This window comes from Varanus komodoensis, unplaced genomic scaffold (genome assembly GCF_004798865.1).
Source record: "Varanus komodoensis strain SLA01 unplaced genomic scaffold, ASM479886v1 scaffold3, whole genome shotgun sequence".
Taxonomy (NCBI): Eukaryota; Metazoa; Chordata; class Lepidosauria; order Squamata; family Varanidae; genus Varanus; species Varanus komodoensis.
Window position 1 is genome coordinate 13,912,633 of NW_025335761.1, and position 18,476 is coordinate 13,931,108.

General features: G+C 40.1%; 1 protein-coding gene across 17 annotated transcripts in view; it reads left to right on the forward strand.

Annotated features, from left to right (window-relative positions):
* Positions 1 to 18,476, forward strand: part of GPHN (gephyrin) — a 375,414-nt gene that overhangs the window by 121,911 nt on the left and 235,027 nt on the right. For 15 of the 17 annotated variants that reach the window (XM_044436487.1, XM_044436489.1, XM_044436472.1 and 12 more), the window contains one exon: positions 17,180 to 17,272. In XM_044436487.1, coding sequence (XP_044292422.1) covers positions 17,180 to 17,272 — 93 coding nt within the window. Of the gene's footprint in view, positions 1 to 17,179; positions 17,273 to 18,476 lie in introns of those variants that run through there. The other 2 variants (XM_044436478.1, XM_044436479.1) reach the window with 2 other exon arrangements.

The window sequence follows — 18,476 nt, forward strand, 5'->3', positions numbered from 1 at the left end:
ATGACCGAGGCTGTCCAGTCACTTCACAATGTCTTTCGAAATGGATAGTAAATACAATTGTCCTGTCTTATCAGTTAGCAAAGTTGGACTTGCCATCTACTCTAAGAGGTCATTCTCCAAGAGCTGTTGCTGCTTCTTCGGCCTTTGCATCAGGGGTCCCGACAGAAGATGTGTGCAGGGCGGCCATTTGGGCTACCCCATGTACCTTCGCCAGACATTATAGACTCGATGTCCGTGCCAGGCAGGATTGCTCTTTTGGCAGAGCTGTCCTTTCTTCTGTCCTTCGCTGATGACACCTCCCTGCTCCATTTGGGGTAAGCTTGTTATTCTACCCATATGTGTGATGCACAGAGGCCACGATGAAGAAGAGCAGGTTGCTTACCTGTAACTGATGTTCTTCGAGTGGCCATGTGTGCAGTCACACAACCCACCCTCCGACTCCGCTTGGTGTCATGGGTGGTCCGACTATTTCTTTCGATACTATGATCTCTTTGCTATGTGTTGTACCACTACTGAATTTGGCTATCTTGTCATACTGACAAACCTTATTACAAGAACAAACGTTGGTCTTTCAAAGACTGGAAAATGGCAGACACTCCGCTCCTTATATAATGCTGGGAGGGGGGAGTGGAGTTCCCACCAAAAACGTTTAGCTGTTAATCTTCAGGCCAAAGGCACTGCGCAGGCACAGAACCCATATGTGTGACTGCACAGATGGCCACTCGAAGAACATCATTTACAGGTAAGCAACCTGCTCTTCTCAGTACAAATGATGACTATGCCTATATTTGATTTGAAATTTTAGTAGGATATTTTGACTATAAATATACACATTATTAATATACCTTCTCAAAATGTAAAACATTTTCACTGCAAGAAGGTGGACAATTCAATTCGACTGTGTGTCTGTTTTGCTTTTGTCCTTTTCTATGCTCCATAGTTTAAGATATTTTAAACAGAAAGCACACTTGGGTTTAGAAATAAAACTGAAGCCAGGTCTGTGAGAGGGTTGGCACAGAGGCCATGAAATGCTGAACTGCCTCCAGATAAGGTTCCCTGTGAGGAATATATCCTGGGGTGGGAATAAAAAAATCACTTCGGAAAACTAGGCATCTTTTTGGCTAAAGATGATGTTGGATAAAGGATCACCACAAACATTTTCATTTAGGGGATAACAGCAAATTCCTAAAGCTGAATTATTTTGAGAGTCTTTTATTTCCACCCCTAGTGCTTATATGAGGAACCTGTCCCTTTTACGTGCTATGGGGTTCTGAACGTAGGCCATCCAGAGTGCGCTATATCTGCCCCAGTCATACTGTTTGCCTTTCTCTGGTTATGTAATAGAGGTTCATCCCCCTATACCAAGGCTCACAATTCTGCAAGACATTAGATACTCAGAGAGTGTGTGTGTATGTATGTTCCTTTCCCTGATTAGTTTCGCATTAGGTGTTACCATAAACAAAAGGAGTTCATTTCTCTCTGTTTGAAACAAGGCCTACATTTATGAGTTCACTGTGCTTGGAAAGGTTACTGTTCATCTAGCTAGGTGGAATTCCTCCATACATACAATTCACTCCAGCCTCCATTACAGTGGTGCCTTGTAGTTTGAATGACTCTAACCTTGAACAATCTGGAGCTCAAATGCTAAAGTCGAGACAAAACTGCTCCAGAGTTTGAATGATGCTCCTTTGTTCAAACTGCATGTGCAGTGAAAAAATGTGGTAGCTGCATAAATGTCATCTGTTGTGTGCCCAAGTCATCTCTCACTGTAAAACATCTCTTGCATAACCCTTGTGCAGTACAGTAAATGCAATTTTCATTTTATTATACAGTACATATTTACTTAGTTTATTAATCATTTTCAGGTGCTAATTAATAATCTTGGCATGTAATTGCATTATTTTTACCTTAAGTGTGTTTACTGTTTAAGTTTAAATGGGTATTGTTTAGGGTCTGGGAACAGATTAATTAACTTTCCATTATTTCTAGTGCAGAAAGTGCAGAATTGACTTTGAATGATTCAGAGCTCGAATGGCCTCCTGAAATGAATTAAATTTGAAGTATGAGGCACCACTATATATTCTTATTCTTGTTCCATTCCCCTTCGCTCAGAAAAATGCACACACCAAAACCACAACGACTGCTTTTTAACTGCTCTTTAGAGCTCTCGCCCATTCACCAACATACTGTATGCTGTAATCAGCTTGCCATACTTTGGCAGAGAGAGATTGGACTCCCACTGTCTGTCATACACTGCATTTATGCTATCCTTTAAATCCAAGCACTCTAGCTCTCTCATCTTGACTTGGAGGCTTTTAGTATTAGCATGGAAATGCGTATTCATGCTGTCCCTTCTCACATGTCTCTGGGATGTGCATCTTCTGTATTGGCATTTTGGCCTCTGACTGGCTATCATGGTTTTTTCTGATTTCAGTGGAGTTTATCTTCTTTCACAGATCTGGTTTAACCCAAAATGTTCCCCAGTGCCTGTCACATCTGAATTCCTTCTCCCCATGCTATCTCATTCAGTTGCCTTTCTAGCTGGCCTTGTCCATGGAACTGATAGTATTTCAGGGAAAGCCTTCTTGGTGGTCCTGGATTTCACTGTTCTATGTAGCATTTAGGTTCCGGGACATCACAGCTACATTTCTGTACATTACTGGTGCTAACATAGAGCATGGCCAATGACTTCACTGTATATGATCTACAAGTTTATCTAAATGGTGTGTTATATGCACAATTTTGTACCAGTGAAGCAGTTTACCATAAAAGGAGGGCCTTTTCAGTGGTGACCCCCCAATTGTGGAATGGTCTCCTTGCTGATACCCACCTGGTGCCTACAGTGTCATCACTGATAAAACTTCCCTCTATTCCCAGACATTCAATGGCATATGATAGTTTGTGCCTACTGTTTTACTTAGGGCTGGTTTTAATGAAAATGCTTTAGATATTGAAGTTTATTTTCATATTTTGGAATTTTTGGCTGTTTTAAATTTGCACATTGGAATGGTATACTGTGTTTTCTTGCATTTTTCTTGTATCTTTTATATTTGATTAATTATGAACTACCCGGAGAACTTTGGCTACTGGGTGGTAGAACTGAAACAGATAAATCTGCAAACTATCCGAAACCCAACTGTTTATCTCTAGTGATCACTCTCCTGCCACCAGAAGCCCCCACCAACCAGAGTCATATCCTTGGCACAAGTGGATATTCATTTGCCTCCTTATGATCTTTTGTGTTGCTATGTGACAGCTATGTGTTATATGTAGCCTAATCAATTCTAGGTCAAATCGTCTGGATAAGATGGCTAGGCTAGGAGTAGGAGGCACTGCATTGCAGTGGTTCTGCTGCTATCTGACTGGCCAATTCTAGAAGGTGGTGCTGGGGGATAATTGCTTTATGCCATGGCAGTTCTACCATGCGGTACTTTTGGGTTCTATTTTATCCCCTGTACTGTTTAACATCTGTATGAAACCACTTGGAAAGTTTATTCAAAGCTATGGGCTGAGTTACCACCAGTATGCAGATGACACTCAGCTCTACCTCACTTTCCTTGAACCCAGGTAAGGCAGTGATTGCTCTGAATCAGTGTCTCAGCATGGTAATGGATTGGATGAAGATCAACAAACTGAGACCCAATCCAGACAAGACAGAGGTGCTGTTAGTGGCTGGCTGATCTGTCCAGTAGGACAATATTCAAGCTCTTCTGAATGGGGTTGCACTCCCCCTAAAGGAGAAGGTTTGTAGTTTGGGGGTGCACCTGGATCCAGAGCTGTCAGATGAGGCACAGTGGACTCTTGCATGGAGCACCTTTTATCAGCTTAAGCAAGTATGCCAGTTATGACACTAGCTGGAGAGAAAGAGAGTCCAGTTACAGTTATCCATGCTTGGTAATCTCTTGCAAAGTGCTGTACATGAGGCTGCCTTTGAAAACAGTATGGAAACTTCAGCTTATCCCAAAGAGTCCCAAGTCTGTCAGTGGGGACTGGCTCATGAGAACACATTGCGCCAGTTCTCTACCAGCTACACTGGCTGACAGTTGAAGTCTGGGCCTGATTCAAAGTGCTAGTACTAACAATCAAAGCCTTAAATGACTTGGGGCCATGTGATCTTTGAGGATGACTTCCTTCCATATGTGCCTCCTGGTCCCTGAGGTCATGTTTGGGGCTGCTTCTTCAGGAGTCCCTTCCAAAGGAAGTAAGGCAGGTGGCTACCAAGAAGAGGGTCTTTTTCGTTGTAGCACTCCAGTTTTGGGAAGAGCTCTTTGAAAAGATGCACCTGGCACTTTGGTTCCAGATGAAGATCTTTTAATTTCTCCAGCATTTTAACTGTCTAATTTTTAAATTTACTTTTTATAAATTCCATTTTATTTTATAGTGCTGCTATGCTTCTGTGCTGAATAATTGCAATTATTATGATTTTGTTCTTTTAAATTAACTTTTTTGGTATGTCTTTTCAGTGTTTAAATTTAACTTTTGTTAACCACCCGGAGATCCTGGGCTATTTGTAGTATAAAAATGAAATAAATAAATAAATAAACTTTCCCTTCTTACTCAGACTGTCAACCTACTATCCTGACGAGCCCATTCTCCTTGACAGCAGAGGAGCAGTGACCCAGGGATTGGTTCCCTAAAGCTCTTGCTCACTGAACTCTCTGGCTTTGTGAGCTTTTCCACATCAGCAACATTGGCATAAAGGGAATGAACCTGTTCCCTCAGTGCCACAAGCTCATCACAACAAACACACACAGGACTTTTGTCCAAGTGGGAAGTAGTCATGCATGTGACAACTGATACATTTTCCTAAATGGGCCACATTCCCCTCCTGGCTTTCTACTTTCCTAAGTGGGTAAACTTAGTAATGTACATACAAATGTAGATAATATATAATTATTTATTTACATTTGCAATTGTTGATTTATACCTACTTACTAGAAGAGTAAAGGTCTTTGCCTCCTCACCCTGTTACTGAATTCACACAGCTGCTAAATTTGCCTGCATAATAAGTTGTATGCCTGCAGCTCCTTGCAGTCAGAGAGCTGGTGTCCCTTACAATTCTGCCTTCTTAAATAACAAAAGCTTGTCAGTCCCAACTGCCGCTGTAGCCAATCTGATTAGAAGGCCTTATTTAAAAAGCACAAGAGGGTGTGGCTCAGCTATTGGTTTGCCATAGTTTCCAGTGAGTAGAAATATAGGTTAGTTGAGCCTTTTAGGAGTGGAAATTTTCTATTCAGGATAAAGAACAGCAATCCATCAATCAATCAATCAATTAATTTAGGGAACTTCTATGCCGCCCCATTCGCCGAAGCCTTGGGGCGGCTCACAAACATAAATAAATAACATCATATAAAACAATATAATTTAACAGTATAAACTTGTATAGAGTTGTATGTTGCTATTATTGCCTCTTCCCAAACTAGGGTTTAATTTAAGTACGTTGTTGAGGTGCACTCGGAATCTCTCCTAGAGCAAGTCTGTAAGATGTGCTTATCGCTGGCAGTGTTCACACATTAACATCAAACATGCTAGGAACCATACAGGCATGCTTGTCATTATACAGTGGTGTCTCATACTTCAGACTTAATTTGTTTCAGGAGGCTGTTTGAACTGTGAATCATTTGATGTCTGAATCAATTTTCCCCATTAGAAATAATGGAAAGTTAATTAATCCATTCCCAGACCCTAAACAAAACCCATTTCAATAGACAGAAAATATGGCCCTCTGAAACAAATTAAGTTCAAAGTAGTAGTGTTATGTTACTGCATTTACTGTACCTTAGTGAGGGGTGGTTAAATACAAGATGTGAATGTTTAAATTAAAAAAAATATTAAAGTAAGGGACACATTGCCATTAATCCTCATCATAATACTCCCCCTTGCTTCAAACACACTTATCCCATCGTCCTTGCCACTTTCTGAAGCAGTTCCAGTCCTCTTTCATGAGTGTCTTTAGTTGTGCTGTCATGGCTGCCTCAATGTCTTGAATCAATTCAAAATGCACATCACTTCTGGTACAGCAATGTTTGTCAAATAAAAACATTATGGTGTATCCTCATCACCAGATCTGGCACCTTGCAACTTCCAGCTTGTCCCCAAATCAAAATAACCATGAAAGGTAAATGTTTTGAATCAATGATTCTCTGAGAAGCCCAAGTTTTCCACACTCTCCCCCCCCCCCCCCCCCCCCCCCCTCGGCCCCGGGCCTTTTGGGGGGCGGGCCCAACACCCCTTTTTCCCCGCCCCCCCCCCCACTCTGCCACAGCTGTACTACTCCTCTAGAGCAGCAGTGTTACTCTAGTGAGTAGGCAATTCCTCAGGAAAGAAAAAAACAGTTTGCTGAGGCCACTGTAAAAAGCAGGCTATACATCTCTTACTACAAGTTAACAATCTAAAGACGAGTTAGTGCCCAGTTGTATTTCACAAGAGTAAAAGTGTGGGGAATAGAAATGGGGGAAAAGGGAATGGAGACTAAGTACAATTAGCATTATATCAGCAGTGGGCATAAGCTAGATCTTCAGATGGTTTGGACCAACCTCCAGCGTTCCTGACCTATAACCATACTGCTAATTAAAGTCTTAAACATTTAGAAATCTCCGTTCTGCATTCTTTTCCTAGATGAATGGAAAGACAACAGAAGAGAGGGGAGATTATATAAAATGAATATAGATAGAAAGGGGGAAGATGGTGAAAAGTTTAAAGGTTAGGAGAGAAAAACTTCATATTAAAGAATAGAGGGAGCCTGTAGAGGAACACATATCCATGAAAAAATTAAAAATGAGCAGAACTGTTAACAGAGATGACAGAGTCCAGAAGACTAATAAAGCAAAGAGTACAAGTAATGAATATGATATCTTACAGTTTGTGTAAGGGTTTCAGTTGGTAGAAAAAAGGGCACATTTTTAAAAAGCCAGGGAATGACTTTAACTAGAGCAGAAGTGCAACCAGAAAGTGAATAAGGATAATGCCTTAACATTTGTACATAATATGAACAAATAGTGTTGCCTGTTGAGGAAAATATACGACAGAAGAGTTTGCATTGAGTTGAAGATTGGATCTCTGAAATCCCCTCCAACTCTATGGTTCCTGTATTTATGGAAGTTGTGAAAATCTAGCAAAGTTTCTCACTGGGGGAAGTGAGGGAGGCAATTTTCACTGTCTCCCTATACAGCACCCTTTACATCTCTCACTACCATCCCCCATGCTGTCCCTTGATGCTCTGGATCAGCTTTTCATTGGACAAGGGGGACTCTTGGAAGGACATTCTGTTGAAAATTGCCTCCTCTTCCTGCAGTAGAATAGGCCCACCGGCAGAACTCTGCCCAGAGTTTGTCAGGATCCAGCCCATTATTTTTGAAGGCAGTGCAGTGTAAGCCAATGGGAATTTTTTTCCCTCGTGTGTATGTGGAATTCAGCACCTTTGGCAGCCTGCCTTGTCACCTCCATGGTGACAAGGCAGCCCCACCCCACCGAGACCTTGTATTTGAGACCTGAGTATTTGGCTTGGTGCATTGTTGGTGGGTTTTAGCTCCCTAAAATGATGGGTAATAATTTGATATTGCAAACCAAAAGCAGTAATCAGATTGCCAAGAAGAAATGTATTGATGGGTACTGGGGCAGCAAGTGAGCCTAAGAGGAAACTGAGAAAAATAAAAATAAACTCACAGCTTTAGTGTTGTGGTCTACAATGTAGCTCTCACAGATGAAGACAGACTTTTAAACTACAGGAGACACCATTACTTCAAGAATTTGTTCATTAATCTTAATTGCTCCCGATTCTCTTCCTTTCTCCTCTTACATGACCGCTCCTGGGAGCTTGTTTCTTATGAAAGTTTGAATAGGGAGCGGGAAAGAAAGGAATAATTCCTTGTAGGAAACTGACATTCTGTACAGCATTTGATTCTGTTGTTGTTGTTGTTGTTGTTTTTGTTAGTTTCATTTCAGTCTGTAACTGAAGCTCAAAGCTTGGAGTTCTACAAAAGTTCAGTGGGTTTCTCATAGGAAAAGATTTAATTGGCTTCCACAGACTTCTTCCCCTCAGTGCACCTTTAACTACTCCTTCATAGCTGCAAGCAGAATGTTATCTAAAATGGAGGGTCATGACAATATGATAGCATGTTCCAGGAAGTGCTGGGGAGACAGGATGCAAGTTGCCTCATAGCACTTCCATAAGAACATAGGAGGCTCCCTTACAGTAAGCCAGACCATTGAACCATCTAGTCTAGTACTGATGTCTAGTAGTCACTCACCTTAGTTTGTGTTTTAGTTGCCCTTCCTAGGAATGCCAGAATTGAACCTGGGACCTTCTAGATTTAAATCATGTGCTCAGTCACTGAACTATGCCTTCCCCCAATGGGGCTTTGGATTTAAAGAAGAAGAAAGTTTTTAGCATGCTTTAAAAATATAGTTTCAGTAATATCACCTCATAATTAAGGTATCTACAATCTTCACATATCCTCTACTCTAGTTCCTCTGAAGTGCTGTCCCTCTGAAAAGAGCTACTTGGATTCAGGAATTTCTCTTTCCCTCTGTTTCCAACCATTATCCTTCTTTTCCTCTTCCTCCCTCCCTTATCCTGTCCTGGTCTTTTTCTTCTTTATTTCATTCAGAACAAGTCTTGGGGAGCTTTCAAGAGGAGAGGGTGGTGGATAAGAGACATTCTGAATTGTATTTGACATTATACAAACAGACAAGAGGATTTATTTTTCTCCTTCTCTTCATCCAACTCCTAGGAAAGGTGGGTTCATGCGATTACAGAATAAGAAATCTGGGGCTATTTTGTCAGTTGCCATTGTCTAGCATTGGACTGACGTATTTACATTAAAACAGGAGTTAATGCAGGGTGGAACATTTAAAAAAGCTTTAATATACCTGCTCAAAAGTAAGTCCCATCTTTTTCAATGTGACGTGTTCCCAGGAAAAAAATATTTGGGATTGCTGCCCACGTTATTTGTTGATTCCCTGCATGTTTACTCAGAGCTGTGTCCTGAGTTTGAGCATGGTACTAGAAGTATCTGCTTTTCTATAATTTAAGCCCATTATTTCATGTCCTGAACTTGTGGATGATAGAAAATAAGTTGTAGCCCTCCTTAGGTACTTGAAAACTACTATCCTGTTCCTGCTCACTTTTCAAAATCAAGCCCTAGTTCATTTTTTGCTCACATATTGACACATATTTATTGTTGTTGTTTTTGGTCTTCTGAGCATTTTTTTTGGCTTTTTCTGAACTCATTCCAATTTATCTGAACCTTTCTTAGCTTTCCTTTGATGAAGTCCTTCACCTCCTTCAGCCTTCTGAGCAAACTAAGCAGCCATAGAATGAAACTGGACAGGAGGGTCCTTTTAATGGATCACTAACTGTTTAAAGAATGGAAGACAGAGGGTGGGAATAAATAAGAGTTTCTCCCAAAGGAGAGATGTCACCAGTGGGGTACCCCAGGGTATCTTTATTAGAACCAATGCTTTTATTTGTTCACTTGTTTATAATGTTTATATCCCACTTTTCTCCCATTGTGGAACTCAAGGTGGCTTCATGCAGTTCCCAGGTTGTCTCCTCTCCAAATTTAGGCCAGTCCCAGACTTGCTTGACTTCAGTGGTGGATACTTTGCAACCTATTCATAAATTAGCTGCATTTAGGAGTAAGTAATGAAGTGGCCAAGTTTGCTGATTGCATTAAAATTTTTAGGTTGTTTAAAATCAAAAGGCATTGTGAGGAGCTTCAAAGTGATCTTGGCAAGCTGGAAGAATGGGCATCAAAATGGCAAATGCAGTTAAATAAGCAGGTGTAGACTAATGCAGGTTGGGACAAAAACTCCCAACTTCAGGTATAGGTAGATGGGATCTGAGCTAGTAATGTCTGAGCAAGAAAGGGATTGAAGGGTAATAGTGGACAGATCAATGAAAATGTTGCCCTGGTGCTCAACTCCATGAAGAAGGAAAACTCCATGCTAGCCATATTTAAGAATGGAATAGAAAATAGAACTTCCAAAATCTTGTTTCCCTTATACAAATCTTTGGGACAACCACTATTGAAATATTGTGTTCCATTATGGTTGCCTTACCTGAAAAAGGACATTATGAGCTGGAAAAATTACAAAGGCAGCAAAAATGATCAAGGAACTGGAGCAACTCCCCTATGAAGAGCAGCTACAACAGCTGCGATTGTTCAGCATAGAAAAAAGGCGAGTAAGGGGAGACATGTTTAGAGATGTTTCAAATAATGCGTGGTATGGATAAAGTAAGAGAAGGAGACATTTTTCTTCCTCTCCCATAATGCTTGAACTCATGGTCATCCCATGAAGTTGATTGGTGGGTTTTAGGGGGTTTGCTACCTCCTTTACCAGAAGCAGCACACCTGTATACACCAGTTGCTGAGGAGCTTGGGAAGGAAGAGGTCTTGCACCCATCCTGCTTGAGAGATCCTGTGTGCAGCTGGTTTGCCACCATGTGTACAGTGTGCTGCACTAAATGGACCCTTGGTTTGATCCAACATAGACTTTCTTATGTTCTTAAAGTATGCTGTCCCAGTATGTTGATCATGTCATCCAGTCCATGCTTAACCTGATAAGCATAATATCATTGGGAACTTTGTCAAATGCATGGATGGATCAATAGATATTGTGTATTGAATCCACACCACAGGCTAGCTGTTAGGGTTATGTTCAAAGTGGACTTAATGCAAGTTGAAAACCTGTGATGGCAGCAGTTTGACTGATAAAAGATAATTTTACATATATTTCTAAGAAATAGTTTCATGTGGTCCCATTCATGTATAGTGGTGGCAAATCTTGCGTTAGAAAGCCCACCATTTACTGTGGCATATGTCACTGCCATTTTTAACTTGTAACTTCTGATTAAAATTAATCTGTGATATATGAACCAAGTCACTTACGGATTAATATTAGGTTGCACAACTGACCATTAACCAAAGAACTAATTTTAGGTTAACTCTAAGTATTTTGATCCACAGTTGACCTATGGTGTTCAGGTTCACACAGTCCAAGTTCTGATTTGAGGTTGCATATTCAAAATGACAGAGGCACACAATTCCTGCAAGTCAAAGATTAATTAACATATGATTTGCTATTACATCTGTACCACAGTTGAAATCTTCCTCTTCTTTCCCCACCATACCTTGTAGGAATTGGCCCTACACCTCTGTAGAGATGCCTTACAGAGACCTGGAACTGATTTGGAATCAGACTGGGAGGAGAGGGAAGAAGATGCTAAAACATTGAGGTTACAGAAGGAGGAAATGGATGAGAGTAACTGTGATAACAAAGGAGGTCCTTCTAAAATGGCTGGTTTCTTGTGGAAGGGAGGAGGAGATGGTTGAAATCGGGGATCAAAATCAGATGTTAAATGAAGAGGGATGAGCAACATAGTATGGCACAATGTTCTCAACCAGGCTTCTCCAACATGGTGGCATTTGGACCCCAACTCCCAGAATTCCCATCCAGTAGCACCATTGACTGGACATTTTGTGTGTTGCAGTCCAAATGTGTCTGGAAGGCACAAGGTTGGGGAAGGCTGTTCTAAACAGTTGGCCACCAGGGGTATCATCATGGAAAGACCTGCCCTGAGGACAAGGCTTGATAGGCTGTCCAGCTTGAACGGGGAGATTTATAATCCTCTGGAATAATTTTGTATCAGCTTTACTATATGATTCTTTATTCTTTGACTCCTTTGTGTGTAGGGTATTTTTGTCTATAACCTGTGTTCATACTTACTTGTAGTGTCTTCATATTAAAAGCAAATTGACTGGAACTACAACTAACTTGTCTATCTACTGAAGGAGAAGGTGACATCCAGCCCCTTTGAAATGTGGATAAACACATTTTGTGTCATCTGGATCTGTAGTAGCTTTTCACTGAAGTACCATAAGAATTTGCTTAGAAGGTATATTTATTTGTACATGAAAAACAAAGTTATTTAAACCCATCTAAAATAGCGGAAGCTAAGCCTTAGTCAGAAAATCACTTTTAGTATAATTTACCTTGTTAATCATGGGTTATTTAACATAGGTGTTGGACTTTACATATGCCAAGTGCCCCTCACGAATTATCTCACAACAGGGATGGGGGGTATGTGATGTCACTGGATTTAAACCACAGCTGCTGGTGTTTTGTTTTGTTTTGTTTTGTTTTTTAAGAACTCTCACTCTAGGCACTAGCGTTGAGTAGGAGCCAACCTTCTGCCCTGGTTATTTCACCAAATCTCTAAGAAGGCAAGGTTCAGAAATACCCAAAGAAGCAGGGCAACCACCCATTGAAGTTACAGTACCTCAGTATTTGGTCAACAGTTCCAGAATACATGGAAGTCCCAACCAGACTCTTCATGGGGGCTGCTTAGTCCTAAATGCCTAACATCGTATTGTATTCCCCTGCTCCAGTTGATGGAAGATTAGCTGATGCACTTGCCCCTGGGTACATTACAGAAGCAGATGAGTTACCTGGCAGGGGAGGGCCCAGTTGAAATGTTCCACGTTTGCTGTACATAACCACAGCCCTGTCTATTCTTTCTGCAAAGAGATGGATCTTTTACTCAGGCCAGAACTTTTATGTGCTGGTCCTCCCCCTAGTCCATCCTTACTTCTCTTACTCGGAGCTGTCCAAGTGGGTCCTCCCCTGCCTGGTGAGCTTCTCTTATAATGACTTAGCAATCCATCAACAGGAGGGCAGGTTGGCAACCTGTTGGGTACCTTCCTGGGATGGTGTTCCTGTGCATGTAGCAAGCAAGTATTCGGTTCAAGACCCACTGCCAGCATAGATTTAACCACAGTAGGTATTACCCATGAAAGTTTATGAAAGCTTTGGAAGTTGTTTTGCTCTTACTGAATTATCTTTCCATGGCATTTGTGTGGCCTGCCTTGATTAATATTGAATCAACTTAAATCACTTTTGATTTTCAGAATAGAAATTGTCCTCTACTTTATTTCATAGTTGCACACTATTTACATTCATGTATCCATTAAGTGGTGGGTCTTTAATTCTTGGGATCCTTTTTAACAAGAATTTGCTCCTTGACTGTTTCCAGGTTGTTTATTACTAGTTGATTTCTTCAGAACCAGCTACCAAACTGTTTATAGTTGGTACTACTTTAATGATATTAAAATGTTTGCCCAGCAAATCTATTGTCTCAAAAGCAAACCTCTTGTCCTCAGTTCCATGTCCTTGAAATGTTAATTTAAAAGAGAAATGGCATGCACAAATTCATGAGAAAAGAAATTCTGGTTTACATTTTGTAGCAAGCTATTCTTGAATCATGGAGCTATTTTGTAGCATTGTAATCTATAATTACTGTTTTAGCCTAAAATGTTCTGGGAATAATCATAGGGCTGTATATTAGATGCTTGCAACCCTGCTGGGAAAAATAACTGGCAAGGAGGAGTAATTCAATTTATTTAATTTTTAATTGGTTGAAAATCAGATTCCAAGTAGGAGATTTAAAGTTTGTATAACTTCTGTGATGTTTGCTTTAACAAATTATATTAGAAGAATAAGATCTATGACAAAATGCATAGCAAGACTAGTACTTAAAGTATTAGGATGACCATCTATGAAGAACCTGTGGTTAACCTGCTGTTTGTCATTAAATTTGCAACTCAGATGAAACTTCCTTTTTAAAAACGAATAAGCAACCAGCAAGTAGTTCACCAAAAGAATGTGCTTTTTGATGGTTTTATTTGTTTCTCATCTTTAGCAATATCAGATGTGTATTTTATGGGTTAAAATAGAAACTCTGCAATTAACTTATATATATGTTTTATTAATTTATATTGAAATTGTCAGTTTTGCAACATTTATTCCTTGGAAAAAGATTGTAAGGAACAATGTATTAATCTTATAAGGGAAGGAAGATGCATATGACTAGGCTAGGCTAAGTTTTTTCAGCTCAGAACTTGAGGTTCTTGATACTCAGATCATGAATATCTCACTCCTTTGACATCTGTTTCTTCTGTTCTCCTTTCTTTCCCCCAACTAAATTAAAATTTGTTTTGTATATCAGATGCAACACCATCTGGATAGTGAGAGCCCTGCTAAAGTTATCAATGCCATGTACCAGGTTTTCCTCCTTTTGCACATTCTAAACAACAAACCATTTCTTTACCGAAAGCCCTTTATTCACCAAAGAATACCCAATAAACAAAGTCACCACAGAATGTATTTCTGAACATGCACAGAGTGGTATGTCGAACTCAGTCTAAACCATTACTTCCAGAAACCCTCCTTTTGAATTTGTCTGGGCCAGATCCCTTCTGAAGGGCCTGTTTGGATGCGAGCCCACCTCTTTTCTGTCTACCTGTCCTCAAGATGGCTGGCCCTTCTCTCCCGATGCCACGTCATGGGGTCAAGGGTTGTACCAGGTTCAGCTAAATCTGAGAGCTCCTCTCCCATGCCCCCACCCAAACCTGTGCACCGTGACTATTCTCAGAGCCTGCATGAGTGCTTGGAGAGAGTGACCTTGAGATAAGCATTGTTTCTTCCATCTCAAGACTGGGAGCCTCGCATTCCCAAACTCCTCTCTCCCTCCATTTTAGCAACCCTCTGAGGTAGGTTTAGACCATGAGGCAGTGACTGGGCCAAAGTCATCTAGTGAGCTTCATGGGATGAAACTAGAACCCAGGTCTCCTGAGTCTCAGTCCAGCACTCTTAATCACTGTACCACAGTGATGCTGTTGTAGTGGACTTGGCAGGATTCAGCTTCAGTTTTGTGCTGCTTCATCTCCTCTCCATGAATTTTCAAAAGTTATAGGAAGAGGTTCTGATATTAGATCTGCAAGTCTTTCTAGTGTCCCAAGGATGTAATTCATCAGGCCCATGAAATAATTTTGAATAAATTCCATAACACTATAACTATCTTAGGCTGCTTCTATTTATCTTTCACAAGTCTATGCTTATTCTGCTCTGTGCCCCTGCAAGATACCCCATATAAGTTTTGACCACTTGTTTGCATTAGTTCTTGGTGTCTTGTTCCTCCATCCATTAATACACACCTGCTTGTTAAATCTGAGCTCAACTGAGTTGTTCTACAGCTACCTACCCGTTTTTTTAAAAGATGCCTTACATTCCTTCAGTTCACTTCAACAGTTTGTGATTGTGTCCTCAGTATCTTATGTTTAAGAAACTCCCACCAATTTTGAATGACCATTTGAAGTATTTCTACACATGGAATCACACTCACTATCTCTTTAAACTTGATAAAATTGGTTGACCTGAAGTCCAAGGTGCACACCTAACTATACCCAGTTTCTCCTTAGTATTATGATTTTTGAGGTGACATAATCACTTCTACCTCATCAACAATCACTTTTCTATTGGACAGTATCAGGCTTCAGATAGCCAGTCTGCTTTTGTCATCTTTACTTTCTAGAAGACAAAATTGCCTGCAAGTCATGCCAGGAATTTGTTAGAGTTTTCGTTTTTAGCAGAATTTGACTTCCAGCAGATATCAGAGTAATTGAAATTTCCCGTTTTTATTATGTCCTCTTGGGAAATGTGATAAACTTGTTTAGGCTTCATCCAGTCCTTCAGTTCGTAGCAGACTCCCAGAATATCACCCCTTTCCCCTGCCCTTTTATTCAACCTGAGTGATTTCAACTGACATGTTCCATGTTTTCTCATATGTGAATCCATCATAGTGCTCCTTCTCCCTCCCTCCCTGCTAGGTCTTCCTTTTGAATAACTTGCTTCTCTGCCTCTATATTTCAATCATATCTCATCCCAGTAATATCTATTATATCTTGTTATTTATTTATTTATTATTTGCATTTATATTCCACCCTAATAGCCCAGAGGGCTCTCTGTATTAAATTTTCACATTCATCCTGTTCATTCTCCTTACTCTCTGCATTGTTATAGAGACAGTGGAAACTGTTATATCTGACTCATCATATATTGTGGTTCCTTGCACATTGCTGGGCACTTACACTATCGTCCTGGTTTCATCTCTATTCCTGTCCTCAGTACATAAGGTTATGCTGTCATCTAGGATTTCACCTCATAAACACACAGAGAAGATTTAATTTAAATCTTTTTAATGTTTTATGAAAATCCAGCCAAATGTACTTACTAGTCCCTGTGAGGTGCAGTCCTTCTCCCACCAGATATCCTTTACCATGGAAAAATCGTGGTATGCTATCAAGTCATCTCCAACTTAAGACCACCCTATGAATGTCCTGTCCATGACAGTCCGACTCACCTCTTGTAAACTGAAGGCTATGTGTTCCTTTATGGAAACATGGAGACATTGACCATAATCTAAAAATCTCATACTTTCCTTATCACATGATGTCCGTAGCCAGTCATCCACTCCTTGCATTCTTATATCTTGCCTAGCCTATGACCATTTTTCACCTTTAAGTATATTGGCTGGAACTAAGGGGAAGCTGAAGGCCAAAGCATCTGAAGGCATCAAGCATCAGGTTGCTTTCCACTTATCTGTGGGGAGGTGTTAAAATCAATTTTACTGCTTGAAAAAGACAGAATGTTTCCTAATAATCTTCTTTCTGTTTCTGACATTCTTCCATGTATGTTCTCTGTACCTAATTTTTTTTTTTGCATTTCTCTAGAAATTGTCCCTTTTTATTGTTCTGGAGCTGTTTCCTATCTTCTGTAAGAAATTGAAATATAAATTGAGACATACTTCAAGTCCTAGTAAAACAAACATCACAGAACTGTTGCAGTTTATCGAAGCAGCACCCTCACTACTCATGCTTCTTGGTTCTTGGTAGGTAGGAATACAGGCTTCCTAGGTTTCCCCTTATATTACTACTTAAACATCCCTCTTTGTCTTCCTGTTCACTTGCTCTGGATTGTGAGCTCCTTGGGATCATCAGGGAACTTAGAATGTGCAGATCCCATCGCTGACTAATTCTGTGGCTGTGCTCAAGTATCATGCATAGATCATGTATCACAGGATACACAACATCCTTTGCCTCTTTCACCACTCCTGCTTAAAACTCCTGGTTTGTGGTCTTCTCCATTTGCTCTGGATTGTGTATGTTACTTGTGTGGAGGTAGATAAAATGGTCTAGTGGAATTATATTGTACACAAAATTAATTACTCTTTTAAAAATGAACTTTTGTTTAAAAACTGTGGCTAACCTGAATGCAAAAGACCTGTGTTTCAGGGGACTGGGAACAAGAAAAATCTGATAATTTTGTTCTTTTTTTCCAGGAGACACTGATAGACTGGTGTGATGAAAAGGAACTTAACCTGATTTTAACAACTGGAGGAACAGGGTTTGCACCAAGGGATGTCACACCAGAGGTGAGATTTATCTTTAAATCTTCTGTATTTCTAAAGCATCTTGTTCTTTTATATGTGATGCTTCAGAAGGTACCTATCTAATATGGAATGTTGTTCTATCTCTAAGACCACAAATATGTGTCTCAAACTGTTCAGAAGTAAGGAATTGATTTTACTGCCAACACAAGGTTTGTGAGTTGTGTGTAGGCTAGTTTCTGGAATTCTTACATATTTTGTTTGCATTATTGATAGGAATGACTGGGGCACAAACTCTTCTGTAGTATTAGTTGTCAGAGCATGTGGTAGGCCTCCTTAGGGAGCTATGAATAGTTGCTAGGTAAAATGCAAATACTTTCCAGCCACACCCAGTGTATTCCTTGGCTTGGCCAAGAGGAATAGTGTCAGTCCACTCTTACATTGTCTGATTTTGAAGGTTTTATCCCTTAACATTGTTCCCATAGGAATCTTTTATCTTGCAGGTCATCCTGCTTTTACTCTTTTGCTTTGATTCACAGTGGGGTCATAGTGGGGTTTGGTGGGCGCATTCAAACAATTCAAGGTTGAATTCTTTCACACATGAAGCTAGTAGTGTAGAAGCTTCTTCTGTGAGACACAACCATTTACAACAGGGAACTATGCATGAATAAGGAATTTGCATGGGCCAAGTCAGTCAGGCAAATCATCTCTGTGCCAATGGTATTTCATTCAGATGGAGAACACCAGTTAGGTAGAAAAATCCATGAGATTACATAGTCCACATATCAGGTGACTCTGACATTGCTAGATCTACATGTGAATGGAGAGAACATGCTCTGCATATTAATACTGATTCATCTATCCTAAGACTGGAACACTAGATGCAGAGCTAGTTCACATTAGTTACTGTGTTGGGATGGAAATTGTCATGATTAATCTGTGTTATAATAAGTAATATATCTTACTATACTTTGGCTAGCCTAAACACACTTACTGTACATAGCTGTATCTTTTGCTAAAATATTTTGTCAAACTTAATAACCACTATTTTTAAAAGGGCATTGAAAGAGATTTTCCCTAAAAGATAAGCATCCATTGATGATGATGCTGTTAGGCCTGTGCTACCAGGGCCATGATTCTAACATATTCATTAGCAATTTAGAAGTAGTGATAGGCATGGAATAATGGCTGAGGGTGAAGATAGTTTTGCATTTCAGAACTGAAATAATTCAGTTTTTTAAAGTTTATT